Raw genomic sequence first — 19860 nt, 5'->3', positions numbered from 1 at the left:
ACTCTATGTTTCAACATCTTTAAGGAAGGGCATGATGGGACAGATAAAGTGCAAAATGACCCCTGAACCTCTTTAGCCCCCCCTGTCTGATAGTGTGTATCACTGCCCCTCAGTCTTTGTCTTTACCATTATTTTCTCTCCCTCTGCACTCTCTTTTTATTCTTCTTTCTCGCTCTCTCTCTTATTCGGGCCAGTCCAGAGGCGCTCATTTCTTTTTGAAGAAGGAAAAGAGCCTCTTGTCTCCATCAGAGAGGCGATGGGCTCGTCTGGAGGACTGGCCGGAGGGGCCCCCGGAGGACCCAGCGAGGGAGTAGGGGGTCACCCTCCACTCCTCCTGGTGCTTTTCCATGAGCTGCTGATCAATCATACTGTGCATATCATCCTAAGACAGAGAAAGACAGAATGAATGAGTGACAGAGAGAGAGTGTGAGCACAGTAGAGTGATAGAGAAATAAAGGGAATGGGAGGGGATGTTAAAGAGGACAGGGGTTTTTAGAGAAGAGAAACAGGAGGCAGGAGGAAGGGGTGACAGATTGGCATGGAAGTGGGTGGTTTTGGGTGATCGAATGGCTTAGAATGGGTGAGCGCATTTCTGTTGAGTCAGCAGGCCATGGCATGGAATGGCTCAGCATGGCATGGAAGAGTGGCACAGGACAGGATCAGGCCGAGATGGCACACCTAGGCTCACCTCTAAGGCAGGAGGGGGGTACCACAGGGGAGAAAGGGTGGTACGGAAGCTGAGAAAGGCCACTAGATCAGAAACCACAAGAGCCACACAGTAAAGAGCCCTGAGGAGGCAAACTGCAGCCAGGGAAAGAGAGAGGAAAGAGCTGCTAGTTACGGGTGAGGAAGGGAAGGAAAAGTCATACACTGAGTCCTCAATTTAGTTAGATAGCTACTCGTCCTACTTGCTTAATTGTTTGCAGTATGCTCAATGCAAACCCAAGGTTGAAACTCAGTTAGGTTTCATTGAGGAGTGTATTAGTTCTTCAGACACTAGTGTAAATTGGCGACTCAGAGTACATACAGTATTGTACATGTTAACACATTGGACAGTGGTAAGTTAGAGGAGAGGACAGGATGTGGTGGGGAAAAGATCACCATACACACATTTTCAGTCCAATAGTATACTCTTATTTAATGAATAAAATACAGTACACATTAAGAATGATAATTCCTGTGTGAATGTTATAATTTATACATGTTGTCATTCAGATACACATTAATATCTGTTAATATATATCTCTGTTTGACAGCCCATTCAGTTTGGCAGTCCATTCAGTAACAATGGAAATAAGTTGTTAAACATTATTGTGTTATCCTCGATTATTTTAAATACAGTGTACACACGTGTGGCTGAATTGTGTTTTTAAATCGAATAAAATAATAGCTCATACTATGAATGGCCTAGTGTGCCCCCTCATGACCTCTGACCTCTGACCCACCTGCCAGGCCTCCAGCTGCTGTGATAGGTTCAGCTTCTGCTGGATGGCGTCCAGGAGCTGGCTGTTCAGGGACATGATATCTATCTTACACTTGGCCAGCTCCATCTCCACCGCTTTCTTCCTGTAAGGCAGACAGACATACAGACACACAGCTTAGAGACATGCAACATCTCTCTTTGCTCTCATTCTGCTGAATGAGAGTTTATGACTGGTTTGCTTATTTGGAGATCAATGTAAAAATACTCATTGTTGTTATATGCTAGTCTATTACATAGGTAGTGATTTTATTTAGTGATTTTATCCAGGGAGCACACACAATTTGGTTGTGCCCAGATGATAAGTTATGTTGTGTGGTCTTACTTGGAAATAGCGTCGTCTCGTTCTCGTATAGCACTTTGGAGCTGTTCACTGGGGTCTCGTGCTTCAGACATGGCCCTCATACGCTCACTCTCCTCCTGTAAAGAGCACATCTCCATAGAAAGCATCGCCATCTGCAGGACAGGGGAGGAATGACATAGGCGACCCTTATCAGACACATTGTCAGCCTCATTAATAAGAAATCACATCTAATGTGTCTTGCTTGAATAACAACGCTGTGTTAAAGTGTTCTTGTTTGAGAACAACACTGATGATAAAGCTCTGTGTGCAGTAGTACCTGATTATGGAGTTGTAGAACCTCTTCTTGGCTGTTCCGTGTTCTATCCTGCTCTGCTTCGTACAGCTCTCTCACTCCTCTCAGCTCTTCCCCAAGCTTTCGAACGTGGTCCTCTAGAGCCTCCTCGTCACTCCGCCGAGAACCCTGTTCACACACAACCACAACAACACACCCATAGGTTCATTAAATTGTGATTTCAACTCAATTCAATTGCCATTTTGAGTTGTTTTGAGTGTGTATCAAATATTTCACACTCTTTATTAGATGCATGGAGGAACTATACACTGAGTGTACAAAACATTAGGAACACCTGCTCTTTCCATGACATAGACTGACCAGGTGAATCCTGGTGAAAGCTATAATCCCTTATTGATGCCACCTGTTAAATCCACTTCAATCAGTGTAGATGAAGGGGAGGAGACAGGTTAAATAAGGATTTTTAAGCCTTGAGACAATTGAGACATGGATTGTGTATGTGTGCCATTCAGAGGGTGCCTTTGAACGGGTTATGGTAGTAGGTGCCAGGCGCACCAGTTTGAGTGTGTCAAGTTCTGCAATGCTGCTGGATTTTTCACGCTCAACAGTTTCCTGTGTGTATCAAGAATGGTCCACCACCCAAATGACATCCAGCCAACTTGACACAACTGTGGGAAGCATTGGAGTCATGTTGTAGTCCATGCCTGATGAATTGAGACTGTTCTGAGAGCAAAAGGGGGTGCAACTCAATATTAGGAAGGTGTTCCTAATGTTTTGTACACTCAGTGTATATCTGTATAGTATATCTGTGTGAAAGGTCCGTACCGTGGACTCGTTGCCGTCTAGCAGGTTCTGTGTGAGTCTGCGTAGCTCCAGTAGACAGGCATGCAGGCTCCCCATGGGAACGTCCTTGGCTGAGGATGTCTCAGAGGACTCGTCCATGGAGGAGTCTGTGGACAGGGCCGAGTCTGTGATGTCGTTGCCTCGCAGGTGGGAGACGAGAGAGCGCACCTGGCAGTAGGCCTCCCACAGCTGGAGACGCAGCTGGAGACAGAGGGAAAGCTGCTTAGCGAAGACCGCTGATAACAATAATAAGTTGGTGGGTACTTACATTTGTCCTATTTCACACATGTACAAGTGTGTATTAAAACACGTGTCAATTGGCCAGGGTCACCATTGTCCAGCATCCCTAGAGCAATTATGGTTACATTTTTATTTTACATTTGAACTAGCAACCTATCGGTTAATGGCCCAACGCGCTAACCGCTAGGCTACCTGCCGCCCACAAAAAGTGTTTGGCTGCGATGGCCGGGAATTGAACCCAGGTCAACTGTTTGGAAGGCAGCTATGCTCACCACTATATCACCATCGCGTGATACACTGTAAATCACTTATATAATAACAAGGATTCTCTGTATGCCACTCTATCTCATCAACGGTGTTTGTGCGTGCATGCGTACCTGTGTGTGTGTGCATGCGTACCTGTGTGTGTGCATGCGTACCTGTGTGTGTGTGCATGCGTACTTGTGTGTGTGTGCATGTGTGTACCTGCTCCCTCTCCTGTTCCTGCTCCTCTTGCTCCATGCTCTGTTCTATCTCACAGAGTAGACTGGCAGGGTGTGGGCTGAGGCCTTGTAGACTTCTCTCTTCTGTGAGCTCCTCAAAGCGGGCACTCAGATGTCTGTGGGACACCCGGACCTCCTGGAGCTCCAGCTGGCTCTGCCGTAACTGGACATGTACAGCAATACAGCAGTCAACAAACTGTAGTCAACACAGTGGTCAACACATTGGTCAACACAGTAGTCAACACAATGGTCAACACAGAGCACTGATACCATACAGATGAACACAACACACTCAGAAATACTCCTACTGCACAGATATCTATACACCAACATACACACATAATTCAGGAATATTATGACACTGTACAACAGTTCTATCAAAACCCCTATAGAACGTCAGAGATCGTACCTGTAATTCCTTCTCGTGGTACTGTTTCTCCAGCACTAGCGTCCCTTCCCTCAGGTCGTCAACAGTGTTCTGCAGTAGCTCGTTTTCCTCTAGTACAGCGTTAACCTGACGCTCCATCTCTCTCTTACGCTCCGACAGCATCTTAATCTGACAAAATACATAACCCCAATAGCCAAGTTACACATTGTGCTATGGGAACCAAGGGCAGAGAGGAGAAACTGTTTTGGTAGCTATCTGCACTCAGTGTTAGCCCTCTAGTGTTAACCTGTTTCTCTCCTGACTCTGAGGAGAGTTCAAATGTTCCAGAAGATTAAAGTACTCCTCCTGGTCCAAAGAATGTTTGTTGCCTAGCATTGGCGATTAGGCGTAGACGGTTTCTGCTACCCTCACATACAGGAATGTCTCCGTGATAAGCTGATATTCCAAGTATACCTGATAACAGTCTATTCCTTCATCAGTCTATACAGTGGCCTTGGACTGAAGGCTAACATTGCAAGAACATTGCACATTTCTAGAGATACAAGGAGAGTTTGTGTGTAATATGTTCGCTAGCCGCCTGAGCAGCTTACTTCATTAAACAAACATCAGTTCTTGTTCTTTCTTTCTCATTACCCCCCATCCATGCTTTGACCTACATCTGTTGATCTACTTGACAGCGCAGGAGGCTGACATTGTGTGTACAGCTCAGCTCACTGCCTTTGCCATCATGTGGACGTCTTAGTAGCTTTATGTTCTCACTGTGTCCTTCAGATATTTTGGTGGACATTGCTGTGATTTTCTTTGTCTAGCAGAACTGTGACATATCCATCCTTGTCACATTAAGAAAACCCGTTGCAAACCTGGGAAACACCCAGACATTGCAGTATATCTGAGCTAAATATAGAACGGCAGCGTTTTCACCCAATTACAGCACGGTCTCTGCAGAGGGTTATTCCTCTCCAATAAGAGGCACTTTTAAAGAGGAGGCTGAGAGTTATTATGTACTGTACTGTACGTCATGGTATCATTCTATGACCCTGAGCTAGATGGCTGACATTACACATTACTGATATTACTGTTTATTCCCCTGGTAGGCTACAGTATCTCATGCTCCAAAGCAGTACAGTGGGACATGTACACACATGCGACATGCAGCATGCAGACAAGCCAATATAACCACTCACTTCTAGCCCTTGCTGCTCCAGTGAAGTGGAAGGATTCAATCACGGTATTAAAGGAGGGGAACAGGGAGAAAGTGAATGATTGATAGAAAAGGAGGAAAAACAGATAGGGGAATTTTGTTAACTTAACTCAACTGTTTTAATTAGTTTGATAGCAAGCACAACTTGAGGTGTGTATATTCTAATATCTCAGGATATTACTTTTTCAAACACACACAGCGCATTAAAATAACATTTTAAATAAACAACACAACTTTGGATAATGACTGGCGATATATTTCATAGGTAATATCTGTTAAGTTGAAATCAATTTAAAAGAAGATGTTGATTTTTGAGATGGTTAAAAATGACTCCTCGCATGCCTCACCTCAGCCTGTAGGCTCTCTAGTCGTGTCATGTGCTGGTTGGTGGAGACGCTCTTCTCTCTGAAGTCATCCCGTAACGAGTGGACCTGAGTGGACAGCTGCCTCTCCACCTCTGTAGCCTGGAGACAAAACACACCCCAGACACAGTATTAGCACAGAAGACATTAAGAAATAATTGAATACATTGTTATTAATACAATTCAATTCAACTTTATTCACTACCTCAGGGGCAATTAAGAAAGGCATTACCAGACGACAAATCTTCTGCATATAATACAAAGTGCATAACGGTAGTGTTGTAAAGTCATAATTCAGAACAGTTCAGTATAATGCAGGGCTGCAGAGCACAGAGTTTGTTGTTCAGTGTAGAGCAACTCCTGTTATTTGTTGTTGCTTTGAGTGCGTCTCTCACCAAGGAGCCTAGTGTTCACTACAGCTCTGAGAACATGACTCATCCCTCCAGTGCTTGATTCAGAGAAGCGTGACATCGCTTCTTATGCAAAACAATACTGACACACACACACACACACACACACACACAATGAAATGTTCACAACATATTGTCCACACACACTAATGCCCCTTACATACTTCACATTGCGCAATGGTGAGACACGTTCTGAGTGAGTACCCAACATTGTAAATGCTTTGAGGGCTATTTGATTTGACACACTGTTACCTCTGAGTCACCACAGTGTTCCTGTAACTGGTACATTCAGCTGCACAGTAGAGCTGTTCCTGTGAAAGCACAGGTTTGAGTAACTCTTGGCCTTTAGAAACTGGAATGTTCCATTTGGAGCTTGGTCCCTCCTTCTGAGTGCAGCAGAGTGCAGGAGAAGCCCCTTCCCTGGCTGAGCTCATTGGACTGTTCTGATCACCCCACTGCCTACCGGCCGTGTGCAGATCACAAAGTCAGACCGACAGAACTTCATTAGCATAAGTGAGGCTGCACTAAGGAAGCCCAGACTCTGATTGTCATCATCACTGACATGGTAATGGACGGTGGAATCCTGGATACCACTCTCTCACTCCTCTCCAGCCTCTGCACTGAGAAATATAAATGCCATATAACAAAGCATCATTGATTTATTCACTGGAGACAAATTCAACTTAACAGGTCTTACTGAGAATATAGAGATATGATAAACTGTCTGTACACACTGTACGATTCATTTACACAATTCTCTGACTACAGTTTTCACTCCATCATGGCACTTCAGTATGTAGAATCTAATAGATATGTGTCCTCATTAGAGCTTCTAGAGAACATTCATCCAACAGGTTGATTCCTGTCAACAATCAAAGGTCAGGTGTATAGCAGCTCTGACAAATAAGAACCAGGTTGAATCAAATCTCTACATCTGTTTGCTACTAAGATATTATCTGTGTCAGGATGTTTGATATGTTTGCCTCTAGGTAGCAGTGTGATGTTTATAGGTTATTTCAGTCAGTGGTTGCAGTGTTGGCCACACTGGTGACTGGTGAGGCCGTAGTGAGTAGTGACTGCATGGGACAGGTCAGAAGAAGGCAACCGCCGCTATCTAATGCCATGTCCCTGTTTTAGAATGAGTCCTAAACAGTGAGATTTAGGTGAGATGGTAATGGTTTCCCCATTGGACAGCTGTTCGTGTTTTTGGAACCAGCATGGCATAGTGCTTTTTGGAACGCTTTTAAAGGTGAGGAGAGATGTCCACTTTGTAATGTTTGCTGTTAAAAATGGGCGACTTCCATTCACACTTGATGCACAAGTGTCCTTAAGTAACTCAGAGAGATGTTGTAATATTGATGTATTCTGTCTGGGTAACCAAGGGAAGAACAATCTGTAAACTAGACACTTTCAGTTGTACCATAACACTGCTCCAACACAGGAAGAGTTTGGTCAGTGCACTATGCTTACAACAAGAAGGAAACTTTTTTGTGGCTCTTCCACAGGTATTGAATCACTTCCACATCCAAGTCCATGTACCCATTTTTCATCTTGTTGTCCCCAGTGACGCATGGGATGAATGATATATAGCATATACTAAATGCAGAATCATATTCACTTTGATGTATTTATAGACATTCAGACATAGTGTACCACATACCAGCTCTACTCTGCCATTCTGAATGTGCTTCACATTCTCCTAACCAGGCCAGGATGATGCATACAGCTCTTCCTCTCTGACCTGACTGATGTATCTCTCCTCAGTGGATGTTTATACAATGCCCAGTCACAGTGGGAATGTGACATTTGACCTAGTGTCACACTGCGCCTGACAGATTGAGATCACAGGAGAAACAGGATATTTCACTGTGGATTGCCAGATTTACTGATATTCCCCTTAATCTGAGCGTCAAATCCTCAGATCCCAGATCAAGCATGATCAGTACATGGGGGAAAACGGACTACTGCGACAGAATCCAGGCCAACAAACTAGGGCTCAATAAACTGAGAGACGAGCGTAATGCTCATTCTTCCTCCAGAGTCCGGACACAAAGGTACATTTTAGTCATTTAACAGACGCTCTTATCCAGAGCGACTTACAGTTAGTGAGTGCATACATTTTCATACATGCTGGCCCCCCGTGGGAAACGAACCCACAACCCTGGCGTTGCAAGCGCCATGCTCTACCAACTGAGCTACACAGTACCTTGTGCCAAGTCATTCTCTTTCAAAGGGAGAATCACAAGATTCTCAAAACCCTTTCATTTACACTAATCTTTGATAGGAAACATATCTTCACTACATACAGGCCTAATCCATAGCGTACGTATAATACAAGAACATAGCAGATTTTCGGAGGTTTCCGGTCTAATGTTCTTGCTTACACCTATGGGTGTGCAATTGAGAGGGGGTAGGGGGATCCTTTAGGCATGTACCACTTGTATCCCCTTATTTTTTAACATAGTTAATTAAGTCAGTGATTTCCAATGGTTTATCTGTTCCCTCGTTCTCTCTCTGCCCTCTCCTCAGGAAGCAGAACAATACTGTACAGTACAAGCTACAGTAGACACGTCACAATGTCACGATCGTTCATGAACGAGAAGGACCAAGGCGCAGCGTGATATGCATTCATATTTATTAACGACTAAACACACAACAAAACAACAAACGAAACGTGAAGTCCAAGGTAGCATAACAAACAACATACCTTTACGGAACAAGATCCCACAACTGACTGGTGCCAAAAGGCTGCCTAAGTATTGGCCCCAATCAGAGACAACGAGCTACAGCTGCCTCTGATTGGGAACCACCCCGGCCAACATAGATCTACACATCATAGATACTATAACAAAAAACAAACACAACACGGAATATACACCTCCTGACTCAACAAATAAATGTCCCTTGAGTCAGGGCGTGACACACAAGTCCATGTGTGTACATGTCAGGGGGTCTGTGTTGCAACCTGACATTGGGTTGGCTGTACAGCACACAGTGACGCAGAGATCACATTCCCATGGCAACACATGGAATGTCACATGTGACACCCAGGTTGTCATAGCAACCAGAGAGAGAGCGACATGACTGGTGGAGCTGTGTGACTTGGTAGCCATGTTTCTGTTATTTCCCTTAGTTATAGCACAGTGTATACTAGTGTATGGACCTACACTCTTAGAAGTAAAGGAGCCTGGAAGAATCTTTTGAGGTTCTAAAAATTGTCAAACAGTGGGAACTTTTCTAGTTCCAAAAGGTTCCTTGAGGAACCCCTCTGAAAAGGGTCTTCAATTTTGAACCTTTTTAATAATATATTGTAGAGGAGGCAGCCTATCAGAAGAGTGGAGGTGTGGCTTATTGGAGGAGTGGCTTCCACCCATTAGAGTAAATGTCATTCCTGTTCATCATGTTAAGTTTATACACTGCAAATTTAAATTTCCCTTGAATATGTATGCATATTACATATTCTAATGTAATATTAATATATTAACATTGATGATTACATATAGTAATAAAGTGGTAACTATTCCAACTTTGGTATGTGCATAGGCTCTTGAGGAACTCATACACCTCTGAAAGCCACATTAAAGCTACAAAAGTGTCAGTGTTCAACCTTAACATGTGATAACAATACAACAGAACAGATAAACAGGAATGACATTTACTCCCACGGGTGGCCTAAAAAGCTCATTACGGTTAGTTGAGGTCCATGACTTTATCACAGTGTAGTGCAGAGCCTCAGTGTTTTCCCACAGAGCACAGTATTACCCCCCATCTACAAATTGGCCTTAAATCAAGCAGCTCCAATAAGGTCACTGGATGTGCTATGGGTGTCTGATTATCTTGCCGTTGACAAAGACTTTGGGTTTTTATTCTATCAGGATTATAAAACATGCAGGCATTTGTGCTGGAGTCAGGTCTCCCCCTTTCTGAGTGTGTGCTGTAATGTAATTAGAGAAATGTTCCCTCCCTGCTGGTTCACTCTGATCAGATTAGGCCCTACGTCTGGGATCATCAACTAGATTCAGCAGCGGGACAATTCTTTCTTGAGCGGATGTAGACTGCAAGAAGCCCAAACATATCTAATATTTGACTAAAACATAATAATTTCAAACCTTGCTTACATTTATATACGATCACATATACAGGTAGCTGCCAAAATAATGGAAACACTTGAGTAGATGAGGGATGTAAAGCATATTGAAAGCAGGTGCATTATGCTGGGCTATGCCCCCATAGGATGACAATTCCCCCATCCACAGGGCACAGGTCACTGAATGATTTGATGAGCATGAAAACGATGTAAACCATCTCAGTCACCAGATCTCAACCCAGTTGAACACTTATGGGAGATTCTGGAGCGGCACCTGAGACAGCGTTTTCTACCACCATCAACAAAACACCAAATGAGGAAATTTCCTGTGGAAGAATGGTGTCGCATCTCTCCAATAGAGTTCCAGACACTTGTAGAATCTATGCCAAAGTGCATTGAAGCTGTTCTGGATCGTGATGGCCTAACACCCTATTAAGAAACTTTATGTTGGTGTTTCCTTTATTTTGACAGTTACCTGTATCTCTCTACTATGGGTGGGAATACTTTGGAACAGATTCTCGAAATTAAAATAACTTAGAGCTGATTTGCAGGTATTTTTACAGTCTTTTATGTCCAACAATAAAATAAAATACATTTGGCCCACGAGCCGCCAGTTGAGGAACCCTGCCCTAGGGGATTGGCCAAGCTCCCACCCCAGCCCAGCCTACCACAGCAGCAGACACCACTGGGTTTGCTGTAGTTTCAAAAGAAACGTCTCTATGAGTAATAAGTGTGTCTGTGTGCGTGTCTGTGTGTGTGTCTCTATGTGGCTGTGTTCTGTGGGTGTTGAATTTGCTAGTGACATGTGCTCTCATAGATTTAAGTCTAGCTCATAGAGAATGGCTTCCATGTCCTAGTGTATTAGTGCCAGGTTTGCACTGTCGTTGACATGAGGGGCAATGGCTCACACACAGACTCTCATCCCAAATTGTTAGTTTCTTCTCCACCCAAACAAAATAGTTGAGTGACAGTTTTTAATTAGCTGTGAGCGCAGTATGGAGCAGTGTTGTTGTTCTGGCTGCATTGCACCCCCACCCCACCCCAACCCCCTCTTTTACGCTGCTGCTACTCTGTTTATTATTTATGCATAGTCACTTTAACTCTACCCACATGTACATATTACCTCAATTACCTCGACTAACCGGTGCCCCCGCACATTAACTCTGTACCGGTACCCCCTGCATATAGCCTCCCTACTGTTATTTAATTTTACTACTGCTCTTTAATTATTTGCTATTTGCTATTTTTTACTTATCTATTTTTTTACTGAACTTTTTTTTTCTTTTCTTAAAAACTGCATTGTTGGTTAAGGGCTTGTAAGTAAGCATTTCACTGTAAGGTCTACACCTGTTGTATTCGGCGCATGTGGCAAATCAAATTGTATTTGATTTGATTTATAAGGAAAGGCTATTACACAGGATTATGACCTAATCCCTTCAATGCTGCATTTTACACACTGCGTTTTACATCACTTACTGTGGCCAGCCCTGCCACACCAAGCTAATTCCTGGTGCATCCAATCTGAGACTTGATTACGGTAGACCATTAGTTCCTCTCTCGAATCTGTTTTTATGAGTGCATTGTTGTTGTGAGTGTAATCTTTGAAGCTTTGTTTTGAGAATGGCCCTTTGAAGAGCTGTCAACCACATGATAGGATTCTAACCCTTTTCCAGGCTCTCTAATGCAGCCTGCAACATATTATCTCTTATTTCTGTCACTTCCATGGCTCACTTCATTAATTTTATTACACAGGAGGTCTCTCTGGAATCCGAAAGCATTGATTCACGCAGGCCTGATCAATACTCTCAATTAGGACTCATGAATACCATTAGCTCATTAAGGTCAAGAAACATGTCCCCCCCTCCCCAAGCCCTACACAAGTCTCTACCCAAAAATATCTACCCCGATTTCATTTCAACCAGGGCTGCTTTTAAATCAACTGCAACTTAATTATGTTAAGTACCTAGCAGGATCCATAGCAACAGACCAGTTCAGCGACCCATTCATGGTCAGAGACTGATGGTGGATGACAGGCAATTCACTTTAATCTGATCAGAGATGGAAATGGGAGGGAGAACAGGTCTGTATGACACAGTGGTGCTGCTACTCTATCTGTATCTGTAACAGCATACAGCCAGGAGCAGCCATTGACAGCTAGCTAGCTCGCTCCCTGCTGGGCTGTGGAAGGAAGCAGCATCTGCCTGACTGCAGCTCACATCTATTCCCAGGACAGACAGCACCACACCACAGGCAGTGTTACCCACACCCACAACACTGTCACTGGTGTCACCTCAGCAAGCAACACCCATCTATCTCCACATCTGAAGCTCCTGGGGCCTTTAAAATGGAGACTGGTCCTCTATCTGACTGCAATCAACACAAAGCTTTCTCCATTTAACAACCTTAACCAACTCTCAAAGGTTTAGGTGTTCTAGCTTTTAGGCATCGCTATATCCCTGCAGCACGCACAGAAGCATGACACACGTGTCCCTCACGTCAGTGGAAAGCTAGTCACTTTTAGTAACAGCTACAGTTGAAGTCGGAAGTTTACATACACTTAGGTTGGAGTCATTAAACTCATTTTTCAACCACTCCACACATTTCTTGTTAACAAACTATAGTTTTGGCAAGTCGGTTAGGACATCTACTTTGTGCATGACACAAGTAATTTTTCCAACAATTGTTTACAGACAGATTATTTCACTTATAATTCACTGTATCACAATTCCAGTGGGTCAGAAGTTTACATACACTAAGTTGACTGTGCCTTTAAACAGCTTGGAACATTCCAGAAAATGATGTCATGGCTTTAGAAGCTTCTGATAGGCTAATTGACATCATTTGAGTCAGTTGGAGGTGTACCTGTGGATGTATTTCAAGGCCTACCTTCAAACTCAGTGCCTCTTTGCTTGACATCATGGGAAAATCAAAAGAAATAAGCCTCAGAAAAAATATGATAGACCTCCACATGTCTGGTTCATCCTTGGGAGCAATTTCCAAACGCCTGAAGGTACCACGTTCATCTGTACAAACAATAGTACGCAAGTATAAACACCATGGGACCACACAGCTGTCATACCGCTCAGGAAGGAGATGCGTTCTGTCTCCTAGAGATGAACGTACCTTGTTGCGAAAAGTGCAAATCAATCCCAGAACAACAGCAAAGGACCTTGTGAAGATGCTGGAGGAAACAGGTACAAAAGTATCTATATCCACAGTAAAAATAGTCCTATATCGACATAACCTGAAAGGCCGCTCAGCAACGAAGAAGCCACTTCTCCAAAACCGCCATAAAAATGCCAGACTACGGTTTGCAACTGCACATGGGGACAAAGATCGTACTTTTTGGAGAAATGTCCTCTGGTCTGATGAAACAAAAATAGAACTGTTTGGCCATAATGACCATCGTTATGTTTGGAGGATAAAGGGGGAACACCATCCCAACCGTGAAGCACGGGGGTGGCAGCACCAGTAAAATAATTTCAAACAGTCTGTTGATGTAGAGGATAATACATTAATGAAATATTGAGTGTTTTTGTCCTGAATTGAATGTCCATTGGGAAAAAGTGTTTTTAATCAAAAGAGAACCATCCCGCTCTCCCAGAAGCTTGGCTGGTGCGTAAAACCCGCAAATTCAGATAAACAAGAAGGTGTAGTGGGTTCGCACTCAAAAAGATGTGGCATAAAGTTTACTTCATTATTCGATTTTTAAAAATTATTTTCACTGCATCAGGGATAGCGTACACGCCGAAACGCTTTATGCGTTTTCTTTTTGAGTGCGAACCCACTACATTATGTTTATCTGAAAAATAGTTTTTACCAGATCTTTTTCAGATAGTCATGTGATTTTTTTGCTGCACCTCGACTCAAGTTGGTATAAGCGCTGTGTACTCCCCTCCTGACCTAAGTTTCTATTCGTTTCCATTGGGATTTAGGCCTAAAAGGAATTGACCACTCTGCTAGTCAGGCTGTCAGGGCAATACCTCCCTCATTAGTTAGGATTGAGTGATTTGACCGAGGGCTGTAGTAAATCCATCTTCTTAGGGGAGTCTAATCAACAGTATTACCTACTGTTGCTCAGCTCCATCAATCCAAACAGGCCATGGATAGAGTCGAATCAATAGCCCTGTTTATACCTGGTGCTAATTATGTGTCCTTTGTCCGGATCTTGTCCACATTCTGATTGTGCCCATATTTTTAGACAGGTGTAGACGATTAAAAGACGCATTGTGATCTGATATATTTTTTTGGGGGGTCATTTAGCAGACGCTCTTATCCAGAGCGACTTACAGGAGCAATTAGGGTTAAGTGCCTTGCTCAAGGGCACATCGACAGATTTTTCACCTATTCGGCTCGGGGATTAGAACCAACGACCTTTCGGTTACTGGCACTACGCTCTTAACCACTAAGCTACCTGCCGACAAGATCAGGACAATATCAGGATGAGGACGCATGATAGAACCAGGTATAAACAGGGCTAATGACAGCTTCTCCTCACACTTCCATCACTCTCTACAAAGTGGATGTGGCCCTGAATTAACCTTTACCTCCTCCAGTCTCCCTGTCATCCTGTAATTATTTCTCTCTTTCTCTGTTCTTAACCACGTATGCTATTAAAACTGATTGTGTGTTGCCTAAGATATCAAATCTGTTTCAACAGCCTGTAGTTACTTATCAATATTGACAGGAGGGTTGCATAAGGAGTATGCTGCCCCAGCCCAATCATTCTAAATTCAGTGTTTAAGAGGTGAACGTTCCACTTTAATTTCGATGATTTAGCATATAGTGATGTGTGAGCGAGAGAGATGAAGACATGAGATGTTAACATGGGGGAAAAGATTGAAGCAGAGTGTATGTATGTGTACTATATGAGAACCTAGTTGTACCCTCTCCAGCAATGAACACAGAAGACTGAGACATCCAGTGTTGAGTCCCAGTGGTCCACAGAAAGACAGACAGACCGACAGACGTTTCCACAGACGGACAGTTATCTCCACTCACCCGGTTAAGTTGCTCCAGCAGGCGGTGGTTTTGTTCTGACAGCTCCCTGATGGCCGTGGACTTGTCGCGGTCTGCCTCTCTCAGCTGGACCTGATGGCGCTCCAGCTCTCCCTGCAGCTGCTGGACGTCTGTCTCCAGCTCCGCCACGCGGTCCCCCCACTCCCCCTCCTTGTTCTCCAGCCGCCGCCGCAGCTCGTGCTTCTCCTGCTCCAGGTGCTGTGGGTGAGGGGAGACAAGGGACAGGGTTAGAGATTATACTGGACTGGAGGGACCAGGTTAGGCCTGAGACTAGTAGTAGTACTAGTCCTTGGATTTTTGAAAGGATAGCACAAAGCTTCTGCTTTTTTCTATCCATAGCTTTATAAGGCTGAGGCAGGGGATGAGGGGATGAGGGTGGGCTTTTAATGAGAGCACAAGGGGGTCAGGGTATGGGGGGTTGGGGGGTTGGGATGGGTGGCATGGTTGGTTACAGGGCATGCTGGTTGATCAGTCCTGAACAAAGAGGCCTCATCGGGAGTAAAACACAGTTGGCAAAACGAAGTTGGTAAAAGGAAAAGGAACAATGTTAACTGCCCCTAAAAAGCTTTGAAATAGCTTGATGAATACCGTGCACTGGGTCATAGCATAGTACTATGTTGTTAGAGATCAGTTTTGTGAGCAGATGTAGCCTACAGTAGATACAGTAGACCATCCCCATGGAACATTTACAGGGGATTAGCCTTTGTTCCACTCCAGGCCAAGTGCAGTGGTGTGGGTGGTTTCGGATGAGAAGGACAAAAGCTCTGCTGTCAGCATGACAAATGCAACGGACATCTATGGGGTGTGAGGGCTTTAGTGACACTGCAAGATGTTGTGAACTCATCCTCTCCAACTGTTTCAGTGCTGTCTGTGTGAGACAGTAAAATCATACAAATAAAGCAGTCTGCTTTAAGAGTACTGTTTTGCGCCCAGAATCTGATTTTATGAGAGAGGCATTAGACTGTTATGACACTGTAAGGAGAACTACTGTAGCTGTAAGTTGTAGACAGTCTGAAAACACTGTCAAGCCAGTTGTTTAAAGAGTGAAGTCTGCTCAACAGCATTACCAATAATGAGGGACAGTCTTAATCAGTTCAATGTGTTTACATACACTGCTTAACCACATTAGTTCAATAATGATGGCCAAAACAACTATGAACTGAAAATCGAATCTGGCATGATGGTAGCCTACAGTATTTGTCAGTGTGTGTTTGTACTACTAGCTTCTTACCTCGAGTTTATCGTTAAGATCTGTGTTCATTTTCTCATATTGCTTAGTCAGGTCTTGGTTTCGCTCTAGCAGTGCCTTGCCGAGTTTAGCAGCTAAAACCAAGTCCTTCTCCTTTTGACGGAAGAGCGACAAAAAGTCTGTATTATGTCCAATAACAGGCGTCTCCAATTCGGATAACTCTTCCTCCTCCTCCTCGTCCTGCTCCCCGGTAAGCATGGCTAATTCCTCTTCCAACGCCATCCCGAGGCCTCCAGAGTAGGTGTGTAGCAGCGAGTGGCCCTGAAATCCTCCCGTTTCTTGTGGGGTTTTGTTGTCCTGATCCAGTGGGTGCGCCATGCAGTCGCTGTCCAGTTCGGGTGGTGCTGAAATCGCGGCGGTAGATGTGTGCAGGTCGAGGCAGAAAGCTGACATCGCCGCCCGGCGGACAAAAAGACAAGAGATTAGCCAATTGATTTATTCCGTCTGAACCCGCTCTGTCACTGTGTCAGGATGACAGTAACCTCTCCGTGTAGATAACATCTCCATAGATACGGTTCCTTGGTATTCAAAATCACGGCAATAGCTAACTTGTCTGACTAAAATGTCCCTCACACTCCGAAGACCTTATACACCAAGCTCTTCCTTTAATCCTGCAAACAGTGCCGCCTCCTCTGCAGCTGAGTTGACGACAAGCCTCTTGCTGTCTGTTGCTGGCTATCTTGTATGTAAAGATTATCGGTCCAGCGTGCTTTGTCCCCACGTTAACCGCCCTGACGAACTCTCAACAGAGGTCGGTCTGTCCACCCCGTTGCGGTGGGGTCCCAGTTCCCCATAATGGTTGGCCCCTTTACACCGGAGGCATTTTGCAGAAGCTATTAGGCCTGGGCCTGATATCCAAAATACCCACTCGAGAAGAGCGCGAACCCGATTGCGCCACCTCCTTCCCTCCATGGAATGCGCGCCCCAAATTGCTGACGTCAACAGCAAGCTGTTACAAATATCCACCCATTGGCTGAGGATGATAACGCCATATTTTGTTATTTTATATACAGCATAGGAATGGGGCACGTTTGATAGGCCGCCAGGCATGGATTAAGCAGCTGCCTTCAATCATCCATATTAATGTAATGCTCTTTCTCTTTATACGAGATAAATGTATAAAAACAACCGTTGCTTCAAGATGTTTCAGTACAGTAGCTTCACATCATCATTATCATCATCATCTATACCATCATCACCATCATCATCACCACCACAGTGATGATATTAGTGTGTTAGTCTGTTCTTTGACTATGATTTGAGTATGAATATGACAATATTTTTGATATAGGGTCGACAACATGAATATGAGTTGATAGATGTTATAAGAACACACAGGGGTCCAGGAACAGGGTGATGGTTCAGTGTTCTACTTGGAGCTGTAAACATAAAACTGCATGAGAATATATTCCTCTCCAGGATTGCTTTGTACACTGAGTGTACAAAAGAGTGTACAAAACATTAGGAACACCTGCTCTTTCCATGACATAGACTGACAAGGTGAATCCAGGTGAAAGCTATGATCCCTTATTGATGTCACTTGTTAAATCCACTTCAATCAGTGTAGATGAAGGGGAGAAGACGGGTGAAGAAGTATTTTTAAGCCGTGAGACAATTGAGACATGGATTGTGTATGTGTGCCATTCAGAGGGTGCCTTTGAACGGGATATGGTAGTAGGTGCCAGGCACACTGGTTTGAGTGTGTCAAGAACTGTAACGCTTTTTCATGCTCAACAGTTTCCCGTGTGTGTTAAGAATGGTTCACCACCCAAATGACATCCAGCCAACTTGACAAAAGAGTGGGAAGCATTGGAGTCAATATGGGCCAGCATCCCTGTGGAACGCTTTCGACACCTTGTAGAGTACATGCCCCGACGAATTCTGAGGGCAAAAGGGGCTGCAACTCAATATTAGGAAGGTGTTCCTAATGTTTTTTACACTCAGTGTATATGGCGCAGGTTGACGTTTATTGTTATTAATCTTGTCCTGAAGACAGAGCGGTTTCCGCTAGATGGGCCAGCCGCAAAGTCATAATTGGCCATATTGTAAAGATTGTATGAAAACAACTTTTTGGTCTTAACTTAAGGTTAGGGTTAGGCACAAGGTTAGTACTGTGGTTAGGGTTATGTTTAAATTCAGATTGTATTACTTTGTGGCTAGGCCAGCTAATGACCACTCTGCAGAGCTGCCTCCAGGACAAGATTCATCCCAATAAATGAAAACCTGCGTATATGGCAGAGCAATGGCGCTCTCTGTGGAGAAGATATGGTATCTCCATCACAGACTCAGCTCACTGGTTAGTACAGTAAGTAGCTTGCCTTCTTTCCCTACCTACTGTATTTATTACTTTTTACATTGTATAATAATAGTGAAGATATCAAAACTATGAAATAACACATATGGAATGATGTAGTAACCAAAAAAGTGTTAAACAAATAAAAATATATTTTACATTTGAGATTTTTCAAATAGCCACCCTTTGCCTTGATGACAGCTTTGCACACTCTTGGCATTCTCTCAACCAGCTTCACCTGGAATGCTTTTCCAACAGTCTTGAAGGAGTTCCCACATATGCTTAGCACTTGTTGGCTGCTTTTCCTTCACTCTGCCGTCCGACTCATCCCAAACCATCTCAATTGGGATTGTGAAGGCCAGGTCATCTGATGCAGTGTGCCTTGAATTCTAAATAAATCACAGACAGTGTCACCAGAAAAGCACCCGTTCACCCACACCGCGTATCACAAAGACACAGCGGTTGGAACCAAAAATCTCAAATTTGGACTCCAGACCAGAGCACAAAGTTCCACCGGTCTAATGTCCATTGCTCGTGTTTCTTGGCCCAAGCAGGTCTCTTCTTCTTATTGGTGTCCTTTAGTAGTGGTTTCTTTGCAGCAATTCGACCGTGAAGGCCTGATTCACACAGTCCCCTCTGAACAGTTGAAGTTGAGATGTGTCTGTGACTTGAACTGTGAAGCATTTATTTGGGCTGCAATTTCTGAGGCTGGTAACTCTAATGAACTTATCATCTGCAGCAGAGGTAACTCTGGGTCTTCCATTTCTGTGGTGGTCCTCATGAGAGCCAGTTTCATCATAGCGCTTGATGGTTTTTGCGACTGCACTTGAAGAAACTTTCAAAGTTCTTGAAATGTTCCGTATTGACTGACCTTCATGTCTTAAAGTAATGATGGACTGTCATTTCTCTTTGCTTATTTAAGCTGTTCTTGCCATAATATGGACTTGATCTTTTACCAAATAGGGTTATCTTCTGTATACCCCCCTACCTTGTCACAACACAACTGATTGGCTCAAACGCATTAAGAAGGAAAGAAATTCCACAAATTAACTTTTAAGAAGGCACACCTGTTAATTGAAATGCATTCCAGGTGACTACCTCATGAAGCTGGTTGAGAGAATGCCAAGAGTGTGCAAAGCTGTCATCAAGGCAAAGGGTGGCTATTTGAAAAATCTCAAATTTAAAATATATTTTTATTTCTTTAACACTT

General features: G+C 43.8%; 1 protein-coding gene across 1 annotated transcript; it reads right to left on the bottom strand.

The window, feature by feature from the left end:
* Nucleotides 1-205: 205 nt before the first annotated feature.
* On the bottom strand, nt 206-16750 carry LOC311145054 (BICD family-like cargo adapter 1; the record flags this gene model as incomplete). Its single annotated transcript, XM_084181244.1, is given in 13 exon segments — nt 206-382; nt 689-741; nt 744-750; nt 1446-1566; nt 1806-1936; nt 2101-2244; nt 2902-3120; nt 3625-3804; nt 4051-4197; nt 5214-5225; nt 5578-5694; nt 15091-15306; nt 16340-16750. Coding segments are annotated over 13 exon segments (1935 nt in total).
* Between the last annotated feature and the right edge of the window lie 3110 nt (nt 16751-19860).

Source organism: Coregonus lavaretus, assembly GCF_964263955.1.
Source record: "Coregonus lavaretus genome assembly, chromosome: 17".
NCBI lineage: Eukaryota > Metazoa > Chordata > Actinopteri > Salmoniformes > Salmonidae > Coregonus > Coregonus lavaretus.
This window is presented reverse-complemented; position numbering and strand designations above follow the sequence as displayed.